General features: G+C 58.3%; 2 protein-coding genes across 2 annotated transcripts; both read left to right on the plus strand.

The window, feature by feature from the left end:
- Positions 1-6935: 6935 nt before the first annotated feature.
- ATP6V0C (ATPase H+ transporting V0 subunit c) lies at positions 6936-12592 on the plus strand. The gene is made up of 3 exons (XM_029221553.1): positions 6936-7147; positions 11516-11699; positions 11849-12592. Exons 1-3 carry the CDS (start codon positions 7069-7071, stop codon positions 12051-12053), a joined length of 468 nt encoding a protein of 155 aa, XP_029077386.1. The 5' UTR covers positions 6936-7068; the 3' UTR covers positions 12054-12592.
- Positions 12593-12755: 163 nt separating this feature from the next.
- On the plus strand, positions 12756-19584 carry AMDHD2 (amidohydrolase domain containing 2). Its single transcript, XM_029221918.1, has 11 exons — positions 12756-12910; positions 12997-13133; positions 13214-13353; positions 16620-16674; positions 16850-17062; positions 17146-17234; positions 17314-17458; positions 17533-17640; positions 17806-17874; positions 18882-18983; positions 19360-19584. Exons 1-11 carry the CDS (start codon positions 12828-12830, stop codon positions 19446-19448), a joined length of 1230 nt encoding a protein of 409 aa, XP_029077751.1. The 5' UTR covers positions 12756-12827; the 3' UTR covers positions 19449-19584.
- The last annotated feature ends 526 nt before the right edge of the window (positions 19585-20110 follow it).

The following is a 20110-nucleotide window of genomic DNA, read 5'->3' on the forward strand; positions in this document are numbered from 1 at the left end:
GTGTAGTGAGTGAATGTGTAACTTTGAAGCAAAATCTAACTTTGGAAAAATAAGTGATTTAGTGATATGTTTGGTCAGTGTTAATTTTGAGTCCTAAATAAAATGAATGAGAACATATGGATCAACATCACTGTGAAGTATTTGATGTGAAAATGTTTCAGTGGGATGGGAATTCCTGAAGGAACCACTGGACATGAATTTGAGGGACTGCATTAGCTGATCCTGATCAACGGGGAGAAGTTTCTTCATTCCAGAGATAGATCCTCTGCTGCCTCTGGTGCCAACCAAGTCTTCCCCTGATGGATTTTGTCTACTGTTCTTCACAGCTCCCGGCATGTGGACGTGCTCCATAAACGTGAGGAATGGCCATCAGGAAATGTCGCCCAAACTTCTCTGTCCAGAATTGCAAGGATCCCTGTCTGTGTAAAACTCGGTGTCAAAAACTCATGCTCATTCAAAATAAGCATATTCTATCTGGAAGTTTATGGAAGTCACTATGAATGTCTTTTCTAATCCCTTGCATTTTAGTTGGGTGTGCGTATACAACAAACACGTAAGACCTATTTTCTCTGCCACCTGCACACACCTGTCCTTCAGTTCCTCCCAGGGCTGGCGGATTGCCAGCAGCCCTCCCATCCTGTTGGCAGCCTTGGCGGCTCTGTCCCGCTCTTGCCTCCTGTTCCTCTTCCCCACACTGGCGGCTGGACACTCACTCCTGCTGCTCCCCCTTCCTTCGCCGTTGCCTTCCAAGACCTGCGTGTTCCCGTCATCCCTTTCCTGCTGCCACCTTCAGATGGCTTGGCCTAGGTCCCAGAAATCCTGGGCTGGTAGGGGAAGAGAGGCTTGGCCCCAGTGCTGCCAGCTCTCTGAGACCAGCTGTTTCAGTTCCTCTTCTGAACGAAGAGCCTGGGCCTCTGGACCATTTCCCATCCGTCAGTGGGCTGCGTGCCCCTGCCCCAGTACCCCTCCCCTGTTGGCCTGTGAGAGCAGGAGCCCCCTGTGGTGCTGCCCATGCTGGTGTCCATCGGACAGTTCTGGATGGGGATGGCTGTGCACCTGTCTCACGTGTCAGTGTGTGTTCCTGGGGCCTGCGGTTGGGGATGCCCCAACATTCCCTGCAGTCCCTTCTTACTGTAAGTGGGCTTAGGACCATCTTATCGTTGACATTAAGACACTGTGACCCTGGGACTTCCCTGGTGGCACAGTGGTTAAGAACCTACCTGCCAGTGCAGGGGACATGGGTTCGAGCCCTGGTCCAGGAAGATCCCACATGCCACAAAACAACTAAGCCCCTGAGCCACAACTACTGAGCCTGCACTCTAGAGCCCACGAGCCACAACTACTGAAGCCCACGCGCCTAGAGACCGTGCTCCGCAGCGAGAGAAGCCACCGCAATGAAGAGCAGCCCCCGCTCTCTGCAACTACAGAAAGCCTGCACACAGTAACGAAGACCCAACACAGCGCCCCCCCCCCAAAAAAAAGGACACTGTGACCCGGGCCAGAATTGGGCAAGATGCGTTCCCTGGGTGGGGGGATGGAGAAGGCCCCCATAGGGGAGGTAGGGATGCAGGCCTATATCCTCCAACGTTTCGGAGGCCTGCCTCCCTCAGGCTGGGCCAGCTGTGGTGGCCACAGTGTCTGCCCAGAGCTCCACCAGCCTGGGCTACCTCTCTCCTCCCAGCACCACCTCACGTGGGCCCCTTTTTGGGCCTGGTCCAGGGTAATCGTATCTCAGCTTGTGTTCCCATCTGTAGCCAGCCATGGAAATGCTTTGTTTTATTGTCCTTTTAAACATTCAAATGGTTAAATTCAAAGTGAGCAATGCAGTGGCCCTTAGTGCCATCACAGTGCTGTGCAACCACCACTGCTATCTAGTTCCATGACATTTTTATCACTCCATAAGGAAACTCATTTAAGCACTTGCTCTGCATTTCTCCCTGTCTCTCGTTTTTTTTAAAGGTAAAATATGCACCTCGTAGAAAATCAATACAGTACGGGAATATCCACAGGGGGAGGTCTCCCTCCCAGTCTGGTCTCGGGGACCCACCGCTGTCAGCAGGGTCTGTGCACTTCAGGTAACCCACCTGTGCTCTCTCCCCACCCTGCTGCCTGTCACTTAACTGCATCTCAGGGGTCATCCACCTGCTTCCATCTCATCAACAGCTGCCCAACTTTCTGTGGTGTGGATGGTCTGTAATTTAAGCACAAACAGGATACTGTCTCTCCCCTGCTCAAACCCTCTTTATCTTTTTGGACTTCCCTGGTTGTCCAGCAGTTAAGACTCCATGCTCCCAATGCAGGGGTCCCGGGTTCGATCCCTGGTCAGGGAACTAGATCCCACATGCCACAAATAAAAGATTCCACATGCTGCAACTAAGACCTGGAGCAGCCAAATAAATAAAAAATATATATTTTAAAACCCTCTTCATCTTTAAAAAATATATATTTATTTATTTAGTCTGTGCTAGGTCTTAGCTGCAGCACGTGGGCTCTTTAGTTTTAGTTGCAGCATACAGAATTCCCTGACCAGGTATTGAACCCGGGCCCCCTGCATTGGGAGCGTGGCCTCAGCCACTGGAACACCAGGAAAGTCCCTCTCTTCATCTTTTAAGCCCTCATTTAGAGATCACCTGCTGGGGGCCATCTGAGCTTTCCAGGCTCCTCCCTCCTTTGTAGCTGATTTGGCACTGGGATGTCATTGTCCTTGAGTCCAGCCCTCCCAGGTAGGGTAGGAGCTGTCTTCCTCAATCTTGTATCCTCAGAGCCTAGCTCAGTGCCCGCACACGGTAGATGCTCAATAAGTACCAGACGAGTGGCTTAGAATTGAAGGCTGACTGTTGGAGTGGAGGGAGGTCATACTGGCCTTCAGGGTGCTGAGCCCAGACCAGGGCCGATGGTGCCCACCAGGGCTGAGGATTCATCCAGCGCACTTTCTGAGAGCTTGCTCCCTGTGCCAGGCCCGGCGCCTGGCCCTGGTTTACTGTAAGCCCATAGGATTTCCCCCTTCCTTCCTCTGACTGGCCCAGGGAGAGTCACACACTGCCCCCTGGCCGTCGGGGCCAGCCCCTGGGCTTCCTGCCTGCTGCCAGTCTGGTTCTCAAAGGTTTTAAGAATCAGTCAGGCTGGGAATTTCCTGACAGTCCAGTGGTAAAGCCTACGCGCTTCCACCGCAGGGGGCCCGGGTTTAATCCTTGGTCAGGGAACTAAGATCCCGCAAGCAGCTCTGCTTGGCCAAAAAAAAAAAAGAGAGAGAATCAATCAGGCCCTTTCTCATCAGCCCTCAGAGTTGGGGTCAGTGGGAAGTGGGGGGCTGCTCCATCTCTGGGATCACCCCAGTCCTCCACCTCTTGCCTCTCTCAGGGCCTGACATCCAGCTGGAGCCACTCAGGAAAACACAGTCTCCCCTGCAGGACTGGCTGCCCCGGCTGTGCCCCTGTCCTGCTTGTACATAGACATTTTTTATTTTTTAAAAAAAACCTTGTATCTTTTTGTAAGCTCCAATTATTTTAATTATACCAAAAAGTCATCTTTATGCATCCTGCCCCTTCCCCCTCTGATATCGCAACTATATTTTTTGTTCCATCTCCTCCCAGCCTTGCCTGGGCCACACTTAGCTCTTATCTAGTCAAGTCAAGAGAGCCTGGTGCCCTCTCCGAACATCACACCCTATGGTATGTCTTCATGGCTACTCGGAAGAATGGGACTGTCCACTGGGAGAAGACGCTCTGCTTGGACACCTTGTCTGCAGTTTCCTGATATTCTTGATAAGACTGCCATGTCAGGCTGCAGGACTCTCTCTTCTTTGAAATGGCTTCCTCAGGATTCTAATTCTAATCATTTGAGGCCCTTTGTCACTTTGTTCGTGGTCTCCATCTCCCCAGCCATCTCCTCCTTCCCTGAGGTCTCTGCAAAGTGCCATTAGATTTCTCTTTCCCACCATCTTTCAGTCTAGACAATGGGCCTGTTCATCCCCGTTAGAACCCTTGGGGAAGTTGGGACCTCACCCTGCATCTCTCTATACCTCTCCCTATTGGGGTCTCTGGCTTGAGTTTCCCAAAGCCCCTCCTTCTTTATTCCTGGAAATTCCCACCTGCACAGTGACAGGCCAGGGGCTTTTGACACTGTGATTTCACTCCAGGGGCTGCACAACTGTGAGGGAGAAGGCAGAGGTGTGTGTCCCTGGCCATTCGCTTACACATCCCCTGGCCCACCCCATCCCCGGGCCTTGCCTGATGCTGGGAGGCCAAGGGGAAGGTGACCTGGGTCTCTCCTGTCCCTGTCACTGGTTACCAGACACTCCCTGAGCTCCTATGCAGGAAGCAGGAGGTGTAGTAAGCCGCACAGGCTAGGCTCAGCCTGTGGAGTTTGAGTTTCAATTCCACTACTCGCTAGCCGGCTAACCCTGGGCAAGGTACTAAACCTTCCTAGGCCTGTTTCATCCACAAAATGAGGGTAATGGTTATATCTTCCTCAAAGGATCATTATGAGGATTAGATAAGGCCCCCAAATGCTTAGAGGGACATTGAAGGATTCCGGGACCAGAGTGACTGGTCAGATGTACCAGTTAGGAAGCTCCCATGGTGACAGGGTGAGGAAGACTGGACAGGCAGACCAGGCTGGAGGCTGTGAGAAGACCCAGGCCAGAAGTAAAGGCCTGCCTCAGGGGCAGCAGCAGCAGTGAGGCAGGGGCAGAGCTGAGAGCTGGGAAGCCACAGAATCTCGGGGCCTGGTGAGTAATGAAGAGGGAGCTGTGACTCGAGGGCTGCTGGTGTGGCAGTGGCTGATGGCTGTGCCTCTTGCCGGAAATGGAAACAACTAAGTGGAAGCTGGTGGTGATACGCCGGGAGGTGAGTTCAGTTTGAGACATGCTGGTTTGAGGTGTCAGCACAGCCCCACTGGAGACCCGCTGTGACTTCTCACACCAGAACTTCGGCAGAAAACTAGAGGACGGTGAGCAAAGCCGACCTGCCCTCTGAGCCTGAGGGGGGAACTGTATCCCTGACCTCCCAGTCTCAGGACTTCAGCTGTGCTGGGGTTTGTGCGCTTTGCCACCACTGTGCTTTTGGCTGTGCAGCTTCCCGAGGGGGGCTGTCCTGTATCTCCTTTCCTTAGTTTGAATTCTGCCCCTGCATGCAGCCTCCCCGCCCCCCAGCCAGTGACAGCTCCCTGGTCTGGGCTCCCCGGGCCCTGGACTCTGAGCGCCTGTAATTATGGGGACTGGGCCTGGGGCAGACACTTGGGCATTCACTTGCTCGGACAGCTTCAGGTCTGGAAAGGTGCAGGTGATCACCCAGGATAGGGCAGGGCAGGGGGAGCCCTGGGAACACCCGGGACCTGCAGTGAAGCTGAGGCTTCATGGCTTGGGTCCGTCCTTGCTCCTCCTTGTGACTCCAGGAAGGAATGAGGGCGTCAGGGCAGATGGTGGTGAACTGGAGAGAGTGGGGTGTGGAGAAGTGGGCAGCAGGCCGCGGCAGCAGAGAGGCCCATTCAGAGAGCCTGACGAATGTTCCTCAGCTTAGAGAAATGGCGGTCACCAGCAACCTTGGCAAGGACAAGGAGCTGGGGAGGAGGTGGAGATGCTGAGTGAAGATTCCTCTTTCCAGAAGTTGGTCAGGTGGCAGAGGGTGGTGGGGAGGGCTCTAGCAGAATGGTGGCCTCCTCTCTTTTGAAACACGACAGACATGGCACTTTGAGGGCTGCAAGTTCAGAGGGGGGCAAACTCAGCCTCACCGAGAAGAGGCTGTGAGGGAGGTTCCTGTCGTGGAAGGTGGGTTTGAGAGTCCAGTGGGAGGGCCAGGCCAGGGGAGGTGACCCCACCACCCACATGGAGAAGGCTGATGACAGCTACCACTCAGGCTGTTCAGGGAGAGTGCTTTAACGCTGGGACGAGGCCTTGGGGCTCAAGGGAGACCCAGGACCAGATGGCAGCCACCCAGGGCTCCTAAAATGGATGGGACAAAAAGGCAAAGGGAACCAGAGCTGGCGGGCAGAGATAAGGCAGCCAGTTGGGGTGCCAGGATGGTCACATGGAATCATCAGGGTGGGGCCAGTCCCAGGCCAGGCTGCCTGCTGGGCTGAGAGGGAACCACTTACTGCTGCTCCAGAAATAAGGGCAGCCCTGCATTTGCAGGGTTTGTGTGGGAACAGGCAGGACAGGAACCCCAGGGGAAGTTCACAGGTTGAACTTCCGGGGAAGCCTTCACAGGTTGCAACACTGACAGGGCTTCAAACCAGTCATGCTTACATTTTGAGGGGCAGAGACAACCCCTCCAACTGTAGTCTGGGTCCCTGATGCAAAGGAGGGAACAGATACGGGGGAGGGGGCTCCTCTTCCTCGGAAGCCAGGGGAGAAATCACCAATTGCTGGGTCGGGGCCTGGTGGGTCTGGAAGAGTCTGGGGACGGTTTCGGCGGGGTGGGGATGGGGGGCAACGGGAGACACAGGATTTCGGCTCCGCCTGCTTGGACTCTCAGATCACCCCAGGAAGTATGAGGACGTTCGGGGCAGACGGCAGTCCTGGGTCCCTGCAGGATGGGCCGTGAGAACTCCTCGGCCAGCCTTCACACTGAGAACGCAAAGAAAAACGACGCTCGGAAGCGAACACCGAATAGTACCGCGCAGCCGCAGAGGAGGTGGGACACCTCGAGCCCCGCCCCATATGCTAATATGGCGCGCCACCGCCCCGCCCCGGCCCGGGGACCGGACGGGCCCAAAGCCGCGGGGTTCGAGAGGCCGGCAGCGCCCGACAGCGCACCTGAGGAGGCCGAGGTGGGGCGGGGCGCAGGGGTCCAGGCCGGCAAGGCGACAACACAGTGCGTGGGCGTCAGCGGGCCGCTAGGGGGCGTCCCGGGGCCATGACGCCCCCTACCGGCGCTAAGTGGTATGGCCCGCAGGGGCGGGGCCCGGGTCATGTGACGCGGCCACGGCCGCCATTTTGTTCTGCGGTGCTGGTATTTAGAGCGCAGCGGCTGACGGCCGGGATCGCTTTCCCAGCCGCCTGATTGCTAGCTTCGTACAGCTCGGTGCTCGCAGCGCCCGGCCCGACCTCGCCCCCGCCTCACCGCAGACATGTCCGAGGCCAAGAGCGGCCCCGAGTACGCTTCCTTTTTCGCGGTCATGGGCGCCTCGGCCGCCATGGTCTTCAGCGGTGAGCGCCGTGGCAGGAGGGACCCGGGAGGCGGGGGGCGCGCGGGGCTCGTGCCTGCTGCTCTCCGGGGTTCGGCGTGTGACGTCACTCTGACGTAATTTCGAGCTGTTGGGGGTCCCGGGTCTCACGTGACTGCAGGCCTGGGCCGGGGCCTTGAGGGCTGCAGGGGGCCGTCAGGTGTCTGGAGGGCAGGGCATGCGGGCTAGGTCCCGGTGTGGGTCCCAGGGTCTCCCGGGGGTCCCCGGCTGGCCCGCGGCCAGCCGGTCGTGTCGGTGCGGGGGTGGGGCGGCGGCGCCGCTGCCATCTTAGCCCCTGGAGAGGCGGGAGCGAGGCTGGGGTGGGGGCTCGCGGTCCTGCGTCTGCTCCGCACCCGCCCCCCCCCATCCTGCGGGCAGGTGTGACATCACACCTCGGAAAGATCCCCCGACATAGGGCCGACCCTGTCCGTGGGCGGCGCAGGTGGGGAATCCGGCCCTGGCGCTCCCCGGCGTGGTCCACAGCCCTCTCCCTTGTGGCGGCCTGGTCCGTCGGCGGGGGTCAGGTGGGTCTGCACCTAGGCAGGTGCTTCCGGTTAGGGCTTGTCGGTGTTTCCCAATACCCCTGTAGGCGGTGTGGGTTGGTTAGAAAAACTGGGTTGAGAGGTTGGTCTTGAGAGCCGGCAGGGACCCAGAGGTGGGAGTGGAGTTGGGGGGTGGGGGTGGGTCAGACAGGCTGAGGGTGCAGTATGGATGCCTGGGAGACAGGCCAGCTTCAGCACTGCGTTTGCAGACGCTTGTCTGGGTGAGCGAGGTAGCATGAAGCCTCAGTGTTGAGGGGATTGGTTTTTTTTCCATAGAAGGAAGTCTTCAGTTCAGGCCTGAATGAATGAATGACCTTTCTCCCTTTCCCTGAGGCCTGGAATTGGGAGGGGCTGCCCTAGGAATGGAGAAGGGGCCTTGCAAGGTTTTTGATGGCACCTTGGTTTTGAAGTTGGGTTTTATCAGTCCTGGGGTGTAAAATTCAATGAAAATGGGCCCTTCTGGGAGAAGAGCACTTGGGCCCGGCCAGGAATGTGGGACCCAGGGAGGTGAGTCCTGACCCAGCTGCAGCTCCTGTGGACTGGTCTGGCCTGGTCTGGTCTAGGCCTTCTGAGGTAGGTCTGGTTTTGGGCTTTGATGACTCGCCCTGCCCCACCCTGTGTGGTGGACTGGAGAGGCTCCCTATGCAGGTATGTGGAGGGATTGAACTCTAAACACTCTCTGCTGACTATAAACACTAGTGGGGTGGGGGCTTGGGGCCTCCCTCTGCCCAGGCGGGCCTGCCTGCCGGTCACAAGCTGCTGAGTGGGCCCTGACCTTGCCATCATGTGTGAGTAAGGGGTCATTTGTGGTGGGAGAAGTGGCCTGTACTTCCCCTTTTGTCCTAAGCGACGCCTACTATTTCCACATCTTCCAGAGCTGCCTGCTCTCCCGTGCCTCCCAGCAGGCTGCTGTACCCCCTTTTCCCTCACCCTTTTCTGCTCTTTGCCTCCGGAATGCCTCCAGGGCCAGTGCCTGGCCACTTGTGGGTTGTTGATTGTCTGTCATTGACCATTCAGCAATTCTCCATTGAGCTCCTACTATGTGCCAGGCACTGGGGGACATCGGTGAACAAAACAAGAACCCTGCTCATGTGGAACTTGAAATCTGGCAGAGTTTACACCCGAACCCTTTTTCCATATCCAGCTCCTGGCCTCCTTCTGGTCACCAGGTGCCTCTCTTCCTGTGCTTCTAGAACTTACTTGGTACTTTTGAATAGAGCCTGACCAGCAGGTCTTTAGAAGTTACTGAGACAGGGTATCACTGGTCCAGAGGTATTTTGCTTGCCCCAGGCTCCTGGGAATTGGGGCCACCCGTTCTGGTTGGCTCGTATGCAGCTTCACTCCTGCTCCCCTCCCTACATGGGGCTTACTGTGGCCCTACAGTAGCTAGCTTCTTACTTGGTCAGTTGGGCCAGACTCTGATGTAATTTCTTTCTCTAGAATCTTTCTCCAGGGCCTGTCTTCGTCTACTTCCTTGTGCCTTCCTGGACAGTTCTCAGGCCTCAGGTGCTGCTGCTAGGGTGAGTGCAAGCTCTGTCCGCTGCTCCTGGCCCAGATTGCCACTGGCCTGCCTAGCACTTGGCTGACTGGGCTTCTTACAACTGAATGAGGTCCACTCCCTCTCCCAATCCCCATCACCCATTCCAGCTTCCCTTTTTTTCTTAACTTAGGACCCAAGTCTTGTATATTTTTTCTTCATCATGTCTTCCATGGAGCCGTCAGTTGCTCCTTTTCCGTATCTTCTGTGACTTCCTCCCTACCAGTGAGCCACTGGTGTTTGGCACTATGTTCACGGAACTGTGTCCTGATTCCTCTTTCTGTTCCCTGCTCCATCTGGAGCACCTTCAGGCTTGGACTCTGGAGCTGGCATCCAGGGTCTTCCCAGCCCAGCACCCTGAGCCAGGCTGCTTTTCCCTCTTGATGGTCATCCTTGTTTCTTCCCTTTGTTCCTCTTGTGGCTTCCCCACCCCCAGGGGAAGCACAGCCACATGATCTCCATGCTGCACTCTACAGAGAAGGGCCCAGCTCACTTGCCAACTCTCACCCACTCCAGCCTTGCAGCAGGGCTCACTGCCTGGGGCGCTGGCTTCCCTGTAATGGGGTCTCACCCAGTGCCACCTATCAGTCTGTGTCCTCGTCCTTGAGTAATGAGCCCTGGCGCTGGCCTGGTGTGGTGCTGGGCCCGTAGTAGGAGGCTGAAAAATGCACTGTTGCTCCACGAGCAGCTTGGTGAAGATTGGCACCTGAAGGCTGGATGTCGGGGGTGTGGAGGGGAAGCAGTGAAGGTCCTGCTGCCCCCACCACTGCCTCCCTCCCTCTGCTCCCTATCTGGTGTCTCTGCTCTGTGTGGTCTGGAATCTTTTTCCTCTTGCCTCGCCTTTCTGTGACTACCTACTCACTATCAGCCCTCCACTCAGTTGTCACCTCCCTTGTGAAACCTTTCCCTAGACCTCCCCACTCTTCCTGGAACATGTTGCCATGCTTGGAGGGGCTGCGTCTGTCTCTTCACCAGGCTCAGAGCCCTGGGAAGGCAGAGCCCCTCTGACCTCATCCCTGCTCTGCAATGAGCACAGATTAGTCATCTTTTGACAGCCCAAACAGGTGAGTCAGAGATGCACAGGAATGTCTGGGATTGTCCTGGCCCCTTCCACCTCTGACCCATGTCAGCATCTGCTCAAGTCGCACATTGGGAGCCTCGAGGGTGGCGACTGGAGTCAGAACAGCTGCCTGGGCCCCTGTGGTTCTCTGTTGTACTTGCAAACGTTTTTCCTAGGCTTGGAAGACAGGCCAGGAGAAGGGGGGCTTTCAGGAAGGCAGCCCACCCTGGGAAGAGGGAGGAGGGATAGTGGCAGGGGAGACAGGAGTCCTGCAGTGCCTAGAGCCTCCCCCCCACCCCAGTTACCAGAGGCCTCAGCACAAGCTAGGCTTCTCACAGGTCTGCAGGGGCCTTGGGGTTGGCCTGGGTGATGGCTTCACAGCCCACTGTCTTTCCTGTACCCTGTCCTTTCTTTGACTTGCCCTGTCTCTGGTTGTTCAGAGAGGATTCTCCCTGAACTCAAGGGTCCTGGCCTGCTCTGTGGCTGAGGGTGCCGAGAGCTGCCTTTTCTGGCAGAGCATTCAGCCTGTTGACAGACACACTAGCCCTTGCTGCAGCGTGTCCCTGGGCTGGGAGTTGTGGGAAGTGTGGTGGGCAGGGTGGGGAGTGGGCGAACCTCTGGCCTGAGAGGACGAGAATTGCCAGGCCAGCTTCCCCTGACCCTGCACTGCAGTGGCTCTTCCAGCGTGTTGTCTCTGCACTTAGTCCCAGGGCTTGTGGGCTGACCCGGGCTCAACATCTGGGCTGTTGACATAGCTCGTGCTTTTCCAGGCCTTTCCTGACGTGGGAGAGTGCCTGGTGGGACAAAAGGTGCCCAGAATCTGCAAGGCTTCTGTGCCCAGCTGCCTGTTTCCCCACGTGACACGGCAGCCTGTCACAGCTCCCCCTTTTAGGTCTGAGGCTCCATGGAAGCATGGGATCTATGTAGCAGGCATGGGGAGTGCTGTTGAGCCTGGGTTGGGATTTCACAGGAAAGCAGGAGCCCATATGGGCCAGACAGCCATGAGGGTATCTGGTGGAGGAACCCATACCGTGGGTTCCTTGAGTGCCCAGCTATGGCTGTTCCTCTGAAAGCCACCTGCTCCTGGCTGAGTGCCACTTTCGTCTTGCCCCTTGCGGGGGATAACTTGCGTTGGCCTTCAAGTATGCCAAAAGCTGCCCCCAGGGTCCTGGCCACAGGTGCTCTGGGCTCACCTCATCTTCTCCCCCTCAGCCCTGGGTGCCGCCTATGGCACAGCCAAGAGTGGCACCGGCATCGCAGCCATGTCTGTCATGCGGCCGGAGCTGATCATGAAGTCCATCATCCCGGTGGTCATGGCCGGTATCATCGCAATCTATGGCCTGGTGGTGGCAGTCCTCATTGCCAACTCCCTGAATGATGGCATCAGTCTCTACAGGTGAGGCCTGGGTTGCTCTCCCTACACCCTGTCTGGGGTAAAGCCACTGTGCGGAGCCAGGAGGGGTCCTGGGTGGATGGCTGGTGACCCATGCCTGCTGCCTTCCCTGGCTGTTGGCTAACATCCATCCTGTGTACTCTCTCCCCCAGGAGTTTCCTTCAACTGGGCGCTGGCCTGAGCGTGGGCCTGAGTGGGCTGGCAGCTGGCTTTGCCATCGGCATCGTGGGGGACGCCGGCGTGCGGGGCACTGCCCAGCAGCCCCGGCTATTCGTGGGCATGATCCTGATCCTCATCTTCGCCGAGGTGCTCGGCCTCTACGGTCTCATCGTCGCCCTCATCCTCTCCACAAAGTAGCCCCTCCGGGCCCACCAGCCACAGAATATGATGTAAAGACCACCCTCTCCTCATTCCAGAACGAACAGCCTGACACACACGCACGGGGCAGCTGCCTGCCAGTAGTTGGTCTTGTAAATGCGCAGTGTCCTAGTGCCCATTGTCTGTTGCCCCCAGCCTTGCCCCTGCCTGCCCCGTGCCGTGGACATCTGGGCCCACCACTCCCGGTCCAGGCCCCTGACCAGTGAGGATGCAGGCCTCTGGCCGCCCCCCACCCGTCTGCCCTAGAGTGCTCTGTGTATAAGGATGAATTAGAGTTGTCATTTTCTCTTCACTGGATGTTTATTTATAAAGATTTGACCTGTTCATACGTCTATGGAGCAGCCCTCTGTCTCCCAACTCTATAGTAATCTTAGGTAGACTGTTGCGTTGTGCGGTTACCGTTTGCCCTGAGACGCGTTGGATGGAACCACCTCCTGTCGGGGCCGTGGCGCAGTGTGTTGGGCCCACTGGGCCCTGGCGCCGAACCGTGTCCAATAAAGTTCTCGGATGTGACTAGATGCCTGGGTGTGGGTCGCTTGTTGGGTCCCGGGGCTCGCGGGTGGCGGGGCCGGGAGGGAGGGGCCGAGGGCCGGGCCACCCGGGAAGACGTCACCGCGTCATTGTGTACTGCGCTGGTCACGTGGGCGCCCGGATCACGTGGGCACGCCTCTGCTGAGGGTCACGTGCGCCCGGCCAAGCTCTAGGCCGGAACTCGGCGCGGAATACGGCGCCTGCCGCTTGGTTGGGCTCAGGATGCGCGGCGGGCAGGGCGCGGCGCGGGCCCCGGTGATCCAGTTCACCAACTGTCGCATCCTGCGGGGCCGGGCGCTGCTCAGGTGGGCGCGGGCCGGGGCCGGGGCCGGGGCTGCCCTGGTGGGCTCCGGGGCCGGTGATGCGAACCTCCGCCCCGCTCTGTACGCAGGGAGGATCTGTGGGTGCGCGGGGGCCGCATTCTGGACCCGGAGAAGCTGTTCTTTGAGGAGCGGCGCGTGGCTGACGAGCAGAGGGACTGCGGGGGCTGCATCCTAGCGCCCGGCTTCATCGACGTGCAGATCAACGGTGTGGTCCGGAGCCCGCGAGGCGGGGACCCAGAGGAGGAGCTCTGAGCACCGTGTGATCCCTTCTTGTCTGTACTGCAGGTGGGTTTGGCGTTGACTTCTCTCAGGCCACAGAGGACGTGGGTTCGGGAGTCGCCCTGGTGGCCCGGAGGATCCTGCCGCACGGAGTCACCTCCTTCTGTCCCACGTTGGTCACCTCGCCACCGGAGGTTTATTGCAAGGTGAGGTCAGGCTCCCGGCCTCCAGTGAAGGAGGCCCCAGGAACACCCAGCCTCTTAATTTTCAAATCTGATCTCTTTCCCTCACGAACACCCCTTGGCCCTTGAGTCTGGCCTCACCTGCTGGCCTCCCTCCACCTGGACTTGGGGGTCCCCTCCCCTCGGCTTTCTCATGCAGGTGTTCCTCCGCCTGGTGTGCCACTGCGGGTCTGACTGTCCCCATGGGCTTCCGCATTCGCTGCCTCAGCCACCTGCCATACGCCCTCCCCACCCTGCAGTCTGGCCGCCTCCAGGCACCTCCTTGACTAAGGCTGCTGGGGACTCTGTGATTGCCACATCCTTAGTTGATCATGCCCCACCACCGATGTGTGGTATGCGGTGCCAGTGGACAGCTCTCCAGGAAGAAGCTCCATCGCCTGCCCCAGGCTTCCTCTGCTGCTCCCGCATGCACCACCACACTTCTTTCTTATCTGCAAGTCTTGGGATTCAGTTGTCCACGGTCCATTTTTCTTTTAAGTTTTACTTTGTACGCAGGTTCTCCGGTTTTGCTCTTTGCCACGTTATGTTATTTGATCTTGTTTTCTCTGTTTGTATATTGTTCTGTTTCTCTGAGTTTCTGAATTGTAGCTGGCACACAACATACGTGTTTGCTCCTTAGTATTTATCCCTTTCTTAAAAGCACGGGTATTCCTTTATTCGAGTACCATGGAGCCCTTGAGTTTGGGGAATTAACACGGTTTCCTTTTAGTCTACCTTTTATGTTCTAGTTTTGTAGTTTTTCTCCAGACCAGGATCCATCCCAGGATCCTGGATTGTGTTGCCTGCTGTGGGGTCCCCTCCTGGGTGTGTGCACGCAGACTCAGAGCCTGGAGCTGGGGGAGGTTGGCTGTGGACCCGGGTTCGGTCCTGGCCCCCTGACCTCGTGTATCGTCTGGGAGACTCGGGACAACGTTATTTGTTTCTGAACCTCAGTTTTTTCAAGCCTTAAGTAAGAATAATAACGGAATGCATCTCTTAGGATTGGGCGCTCAGCACTATGCTTGGTTCATAGTATGCCCTTGGTAAATGTCAGCTATGGACATCTTTCCGGAAATTTCCCCGAGTCTCCCACGACACAGTCAGATGTCAAAAACCAATCTCGTTTTCCTGCTGCAAACTGGCCCCTAGTTCTGTGTTTTCTCTTTCAGTCATCAGGCTGTAATTTCCCTGCCCAGGATCCAGGAACATGCCTACCCTCTTGCCCCCCCTTCTTTCTCCTCCCCTCTCCTGGTCCCCAACAGTGAGGCTTAGTGACTCCTAACCCAGTCTCCCAACTGCTCTCCCAGCCCTGGGTCCTGCCAGAGTGGCCTTTCCTAGGTGTCAGGCTCCGCACAACACTCATGTTTCCCCCAACCTCCTGCAGGGCTGACCAACCCTCCTGAGCATTCCTTCCCCACCTGCATTTCAGCCATTCGAGGCAGCTCCCTCTTCTGCCCCCAAGCTCTCCGCGTGGAAGGCCTCTGCCTCTCTCTCTCCGTCCTGTGTAGCTCCTCTGCTGCGCGCTGCCCATGCCGTGCTGTCACCCGCTGCCCCTGATTTCAAGCAGCACCTTCGAGCATCATGATATGAATTGTGGGGCTTCTTCCATAGGGGAAGGAGTTTTGGGCCAGTAGGGCTTCTGTCTTACGTTTTCTTCCTGTCACTCTTCATAAATGCTTACAGGATGAAAGCCTTGGGAGGCATAGAGTAAACTGATTATGGTGGAAATCGTGGAGGGCTTTGAATATGAAAACTTTGATACCAGTATCACGTTAGAAATTAGAGAACTGTTTACTTGGATGTCCCCACACACGCCCCTCCCTTCGTTCTGCCCCATCTCCCTCCAGGGACGTTTCACAGTGGGCGGAAACAGATTGCTACTTTGTCAGAAGTTCTTCAGGTCCACTAAGACCACCTGCTCTTTTTCTGGGGTCTCCTCCTCCAGTCTTGCCCTTTCCTACCCTTCCAGGAGGAGGGTCTGAGCGCGTTGTTCTCTGCTTCAGGTCCATTGTCTGCTGAGTCAACATCAGGCACCTCCTCAGGGTGGCAGCCAGGCCCTTTCCTCAGGCCCCACACGCCCTCTACACTTTCACCTTTTCCACTGCTTTCCTGCCTTGAACGTGTCTCATTCCCTTCATCTCCAGACTGGTCTGTCTACTCAGTGCTTTCTAGCATTCCCTTTTAAAACTCTGTTCTAGAAAAATGCAGCCATTATTTCTTTTTTTAATTTTAATTTTTTAACCCTTTAGTGAACTTACGTGTATCACACGGCTTGTTAGGAAAAACAGCAGCCCTTTGTTCCCACCAGTTCCCACCTAGAGGTAATCACTTTCAACTCAGCTGACCCTTGGAATTTGCCCCCGTATCTCTAGAAAATGTGCTAGTACTCCTGCTCAACTTTTTGGTTTAGGGCAGCGTAAATGTTGCTTTCCACCAGGAAAGATAAGAGTTAGCTTTCTGTTAGCCCTTTCAGGCCCATCTCCTGCCCTCAAGCCCCCCATTCTTCCCAGAGAGTCACACAAGTGACTTTGCCTCTGGTGTCCAGATCCGGGCACAGTGTGGCTGCGCCATCGGTGCCTGAGCTCTCCGGCCACCAAGCCCTGCTTCTGCCCCTTGCTCTGCCTGGACTGCGTGCCCTCCTCCTGCGTCAGCCCTGCTTCCTGGGCCTGCAGCTCAGCGAGGCCAGGCTGGTCATCCTGTCTAGGTCCAGACCCTTTGGTGTGCAGCCTGCTGCGTCCTAGCTGCTGTCTGACGGGGCCCTTGAGGGCCTTGGTGCCATGTGCCTGCCCCCTGCTTGGGAGCTGTCTCCCCACCTCTAGGTCCTCTCAGGCAGGGCAGGTTTGCATCCCTGGGCACCTGTCATTTCTTTTTTTTTTTTTTGCGGTACGCGGGTCTCTCACTTTTGCGGCCTCTCCAGTTACTGAGCACAGGCTCCAGACGCGCAGGCTCAGCGGCCATGGCTCACGGGCCCAGCCGCTCGGCAGCATGTGGGATCTTCCCGGACTGGGACACGAACCCGTGTTCCCTGCATCGTCAGGCGGACTCTCAACCACTGCGCCACCAGGGAAGCCCACCTGTCATTTCTTGATGTGCTGTGCTTTCCCGTGGTTGGGGCCTTCGACCATCTTCTAACACCTGAGGGAAGGCCAGCAGGGGCTGGGCTCTGAACTCTGAGCTCTGACCTTGACTGGGCTGTGACCTCTGGGTGCTGGGCCGTGGGGGGCAGGGCTTTAACAGCTGGTTCCCCCCAGGTCCTTCCTCAGATCCCCGTGAAGAGTGGTGGTCCCCATGGGGCAGGGGTCCTCGGTGAGTGGCTGACTCCTCTCCCCACCCCTACCCTGGGAGGCTCCTTGGGGACCTGTTGGCAGCCCCTTGCCTTCCAGATGCCCAACTGGGGAGGGAGGGCGGGCAGGCAAGAGGGGCCAGGGTGGGGGCTGCAGGGCAGGGGGCCTGCTGGAACCATCCCCTCCCCTCCCCCCAGGGGTGCACCTGGAGGGCCCATTCATCAGCCACGAGAAGCGGGGTGCACACCCCGAGGCCCACCTGCGTTCCTTTGAGGCCAACGCTTTCCAAGACTTGCTGGCCACCTATGGGGGCCTGGACAACGTCCGCATCGTGACACTGGCCCCCGAGTTGGGCCGCAGCCACGAGGTGATCCGGGCATTGACGGCCCTTGGCATCTGCGTGTCCCTAGGTAAGGGGGTGTGTCATCACCTCGGGGGCCAGCCCACCCGGGGTCCTGGGCTGGGTGCCGAGTCTGAGTCTGGGTCGCCGCAGGGCACTCAGTAGCTGACCTGGGCACTGCGGAGGAAGCCGTGCAGAGCGGGGCCACCTTCATCACCCACCTCTTCAATGCCATGCTGCCTGTGAGTGCCACCCCAGCTCCTGGCGGGAGGGTGCAGGGGTCCTGCTGTTGCTCAGCGCCCCCCGCCTGCCCCTGCCCAGTTCCACCACCGTGACCCAGGCATCGTGGGGCTCCTGACCAGTGATCGGCTGCCCCTGGGCCGCCACATCTTCTACGGGATGATTGCTGACGGCATACACACCAACCCTGCCGCCCTGCGCATCGCCCACCGGGCCCACCCCGAGGGTGAGCGGCCATACAGGGTGGGAGCCAGTAGGAAGACCAGGCCGGGCAGCTCCTGAGGCCCCTTCCCCTTGCAGGGCTGGTGCTGGTCACTGATGCTGTCCCTGCCCTGGGCTTGGGCAATGGCCGTCACACGCTGGGGCAGCAGGAGGTGGAGGTGGATGGCCTGACAGCCTATGTGGCAGGTGAGTGACCCCTGTCCCGAAGACTGCCGGAGTGAGGATAGCCTCTCAGCCTCTCTGGTGGGACATAAGAACCTGGGTGTCCCCTGCCGACCCACTGGGCCCTCGGGTGGCCCAATGTGCCTGGTGCCTTTGGCCTCCCCAGAACCTGCCCTTTCTGCTCTCAAGGCACCAACACACTGAGTGGCAGCATAGCCCCAATGGATACCTGCGTCCGGCATTTCCTGCAGGCCACAGGTTAGTGAGGCTGGGGTGCGTGTGCCGCATGTGTGTGTGTGCGCGTGTGTGTGTGAGTGTGTGTGCTAGGGCAGAGGCTACATCTGGGAGTAGCTGGAGGGAAGAGTGGGGACCACCAGGGCCTGTCTGTGTCTGGTGGGGTCCCCAGGGGATGGGCACTAGGAATGTGGCCAAGGTCCTGCCTGCAGGAGCTCATGGCAGAGGGAGAGGGCTGCCAGCAAGCGGATGGCTGGAACCCACAGTGACAGGCACTGAAGCCACGGCACCCGAGGGCAGGGCCTTGGCCTGGGTCCTGTGGGACTGCAGGATTGGCAGGTGCAGAGCTGTGGAGGGCAGTGGGGTGGGGGCAGCACTCCAGGCTCCAGGGTTGGGCTGCTCGGGGGCCTCTCAATGGGGTTGGCATGTTCTTGGGGAGGTGAGGAGGGTGTGTCTGGCAGAGGCTGTGGTGGGCCAGGCCCTGTGGGGCTCTTGGCAGTGCCTTGGGGCTGGGATGTCATTCAGGGGGCCGGGGGTGGGGGGCACCGTGGTCCAAGGTGCTGTTTGGAGCCGCAGGGAGACGAATTGGGAGGCACAGACAGCTGTTGGCCTGGCTTGGGGGGTGAAGCAGGGGATGGAGAGAATTGGGGTACCCAGCAGTATCTTCAGGTTGGGGGGAGGGGAGGGTCTCGTCACCCTGCTGCGGAGTCCTGGGGTGTGACCTTAGGATTTGGAGCTCTGGGGCTGGGGGGGGAACCCTGCTGGGTACTCTCTTCCTGCCACTCACCCATCCCAGCCCTGCAGGGACCTCACTGACAAAATGCTCTAGACCCAAATGTCTGCAGGCCCCTCCCCTTGGCTTCCAAGAAAAGCACCCCTCCAGAAAGGAGGACCCCAGGCATCATGAGGCCACCCAGAACTCGGTGCTCTGCCGCTGCGCCCCCACCCCCGGCCCTGCCTGCCCTGAAGTCAAATGGTGGCAGAGCCAGCCAGAGGTTGGGGGTAGTCACCCATTTGTGCTCCCTGAGCAGGCTGCAGCGTGGAGTCTGCCCTGGAGGCTGCGTCCCTGCACCCTGCACAGCTGCTGGGCCTGGAGAAGCACAAGGGGACCCTGGACTTTGGGGCCGATGCAGGTCAGCGCCCAATGAGGGGCGGCCTGGGAGTTCCTGGGAGGCCTTGGGACAGAGCCAGGGAGGCAGGTGGGCAGGAGGTGGGCTCTTCCCCTCACCTAGGTGGCTTTGCCTGGCCAGTGGCCTCGGTCCGGCCCCCCTTTCCCATCCGGTAGGCCAGGCCTTCTGGCATCTGAGACGGGCCAGGCAAGGGTCTGCGGGAACATTGTTGGCTGTTCTCTGCTGCCCGGAGTCTTGCTTCTGGGGCCTCAGTCTGTGATGGGCCGGGATGTCCTGCACAAGTCGTGTGCCGGGCCTTGGTTTCCTGCACCCAGGCCTTGGGGTGGGGACGGTGGCAGCCCTGCCCCTGCCTGCTTCTCACCACCCACCTCTGACCCAGACTTTGTGGTGCTCGATGACTCTCTCCACGTCCGGGCCACTTACATCTCGGGCGAGCTGGTGTGGCAGGCGGAGGAAGCCAGGCAGTGACTGAGGACCGCCGCTGGAGGGGATGCCCAACCCCAGCTGGACACTGTCGGCTGGGCCATCGAGGAACTGGTCTCCAGAGAGTGGTGGGGGCCTCCGCCCGGAGGCGGCTGGCTTGGATAAACGTGCCCCGTCGGGACTCACCTGGTCTCTGAGTTTTTTGCTTCAAAGCGGGGCTTTTGCTGTTTCTGTCCTCACCTTGGTGGCTGTTGGTGGTTGTGGTTGGGGCTGGTGTTTGTGGCTCAGGGTTGGGAGTGGCCGGATTCCAGCTCCACCCTGCCCGTGGGGCTTATGGGGCTCAGTGGGGGCAGCAGGTCCCCTCTCTGTTAGACAGATGTGTCTGAGGCCTGCAGATCCACAGGCAGATGAGCTAGCTGAAAATGAATGGAGGGCAGGAGGGGGAAGCCATGGACTACAGGCTGGAAATCCGGCAGGAAGGGGCTTGAGGAGTGATTGTTCGGCTTCAGCAGTTTGCCTGTGGGGCTGAGTTAAAGGGTAGGTGCACCTTGGAATGTTTAACAGGAAAGAATGGATCAATGGTCATGGAGACAAGTTAGGGAACAGGCTGGGAGGAGCCGAAGACAGGAGGGGCCTTGGGTGGGCACTGCAAAGGGTTTGGGAGGCTGGTGTGTGTGGGTGTCCTGTGGGTAGTTCTCTGCACCCCT

Source organism: Monodon monoceros, unplaced genomic scaffold (genome assembly GCF_005190385.1).
Source record: "Monodon monoceros isolate NGI ecotype Baffin Bay Population unplaced genomic scaffold, NGI_Narwhal_1 Super_Scaffold_13, whole genome shotgun sequence".
In the NCBI taxonomy this organism is placed as follows: domain Eukaryota; kingdom Metazoa; phylum Chordata; class Mammalia; order Artiodactyla; family Monodontidae; genus Monodon; species Monodon monoceros.

Excerpts from the sequence above, each read along its gene's own strand:
- ATP6V0C (XM_029221553.1), top strand. The coding sequence starts at position 7,069 with ATGTCCGAGGCCAAGAGCGGCCCCGAGTACGCTTCCTTTTTCGCGGTC. Across the intron at positions 7,148-11,515 it reads GGCCGCCATGGTCTTCAGCG|CCCTGGGTGCCGCCTATGGC; the intron begins GTGAGCGCCGTG and ends TCTCCCCCTCAG. Across the intron at positions 11,700-11,848 it reads GATGGCATCAGTCTCTACAG|GAGTTTCCTTCAACTGGGCG; the intron begins GTGAGGCCTGGG and ends TCTCTCCCCCAG.
- AMDHD2 (XM_029221918.1), top strand. The coding sequence starts at position 12,828 with ATGCGCGGCGGGCAGGGCGCGGCGCGGGCCCCGGTGATCCAGTTCACC. Across the intron at positions 17,875-18,881 it reads GCATTTCCTGCAGGCCACAG|GCTGCAGCGTGGAGTCTGCC; the intron begins GTTAGTGAGGCT and ends CTCCCTGAGCAG. Across the intron at positions 18,984-19,359 it reads GGACTTTGGGGCCGATGCAG|ACTTTGTGGTGCTCGATGAC; the intron begins GTCAGCGCCCAA and ends CCTCTGACCCAG.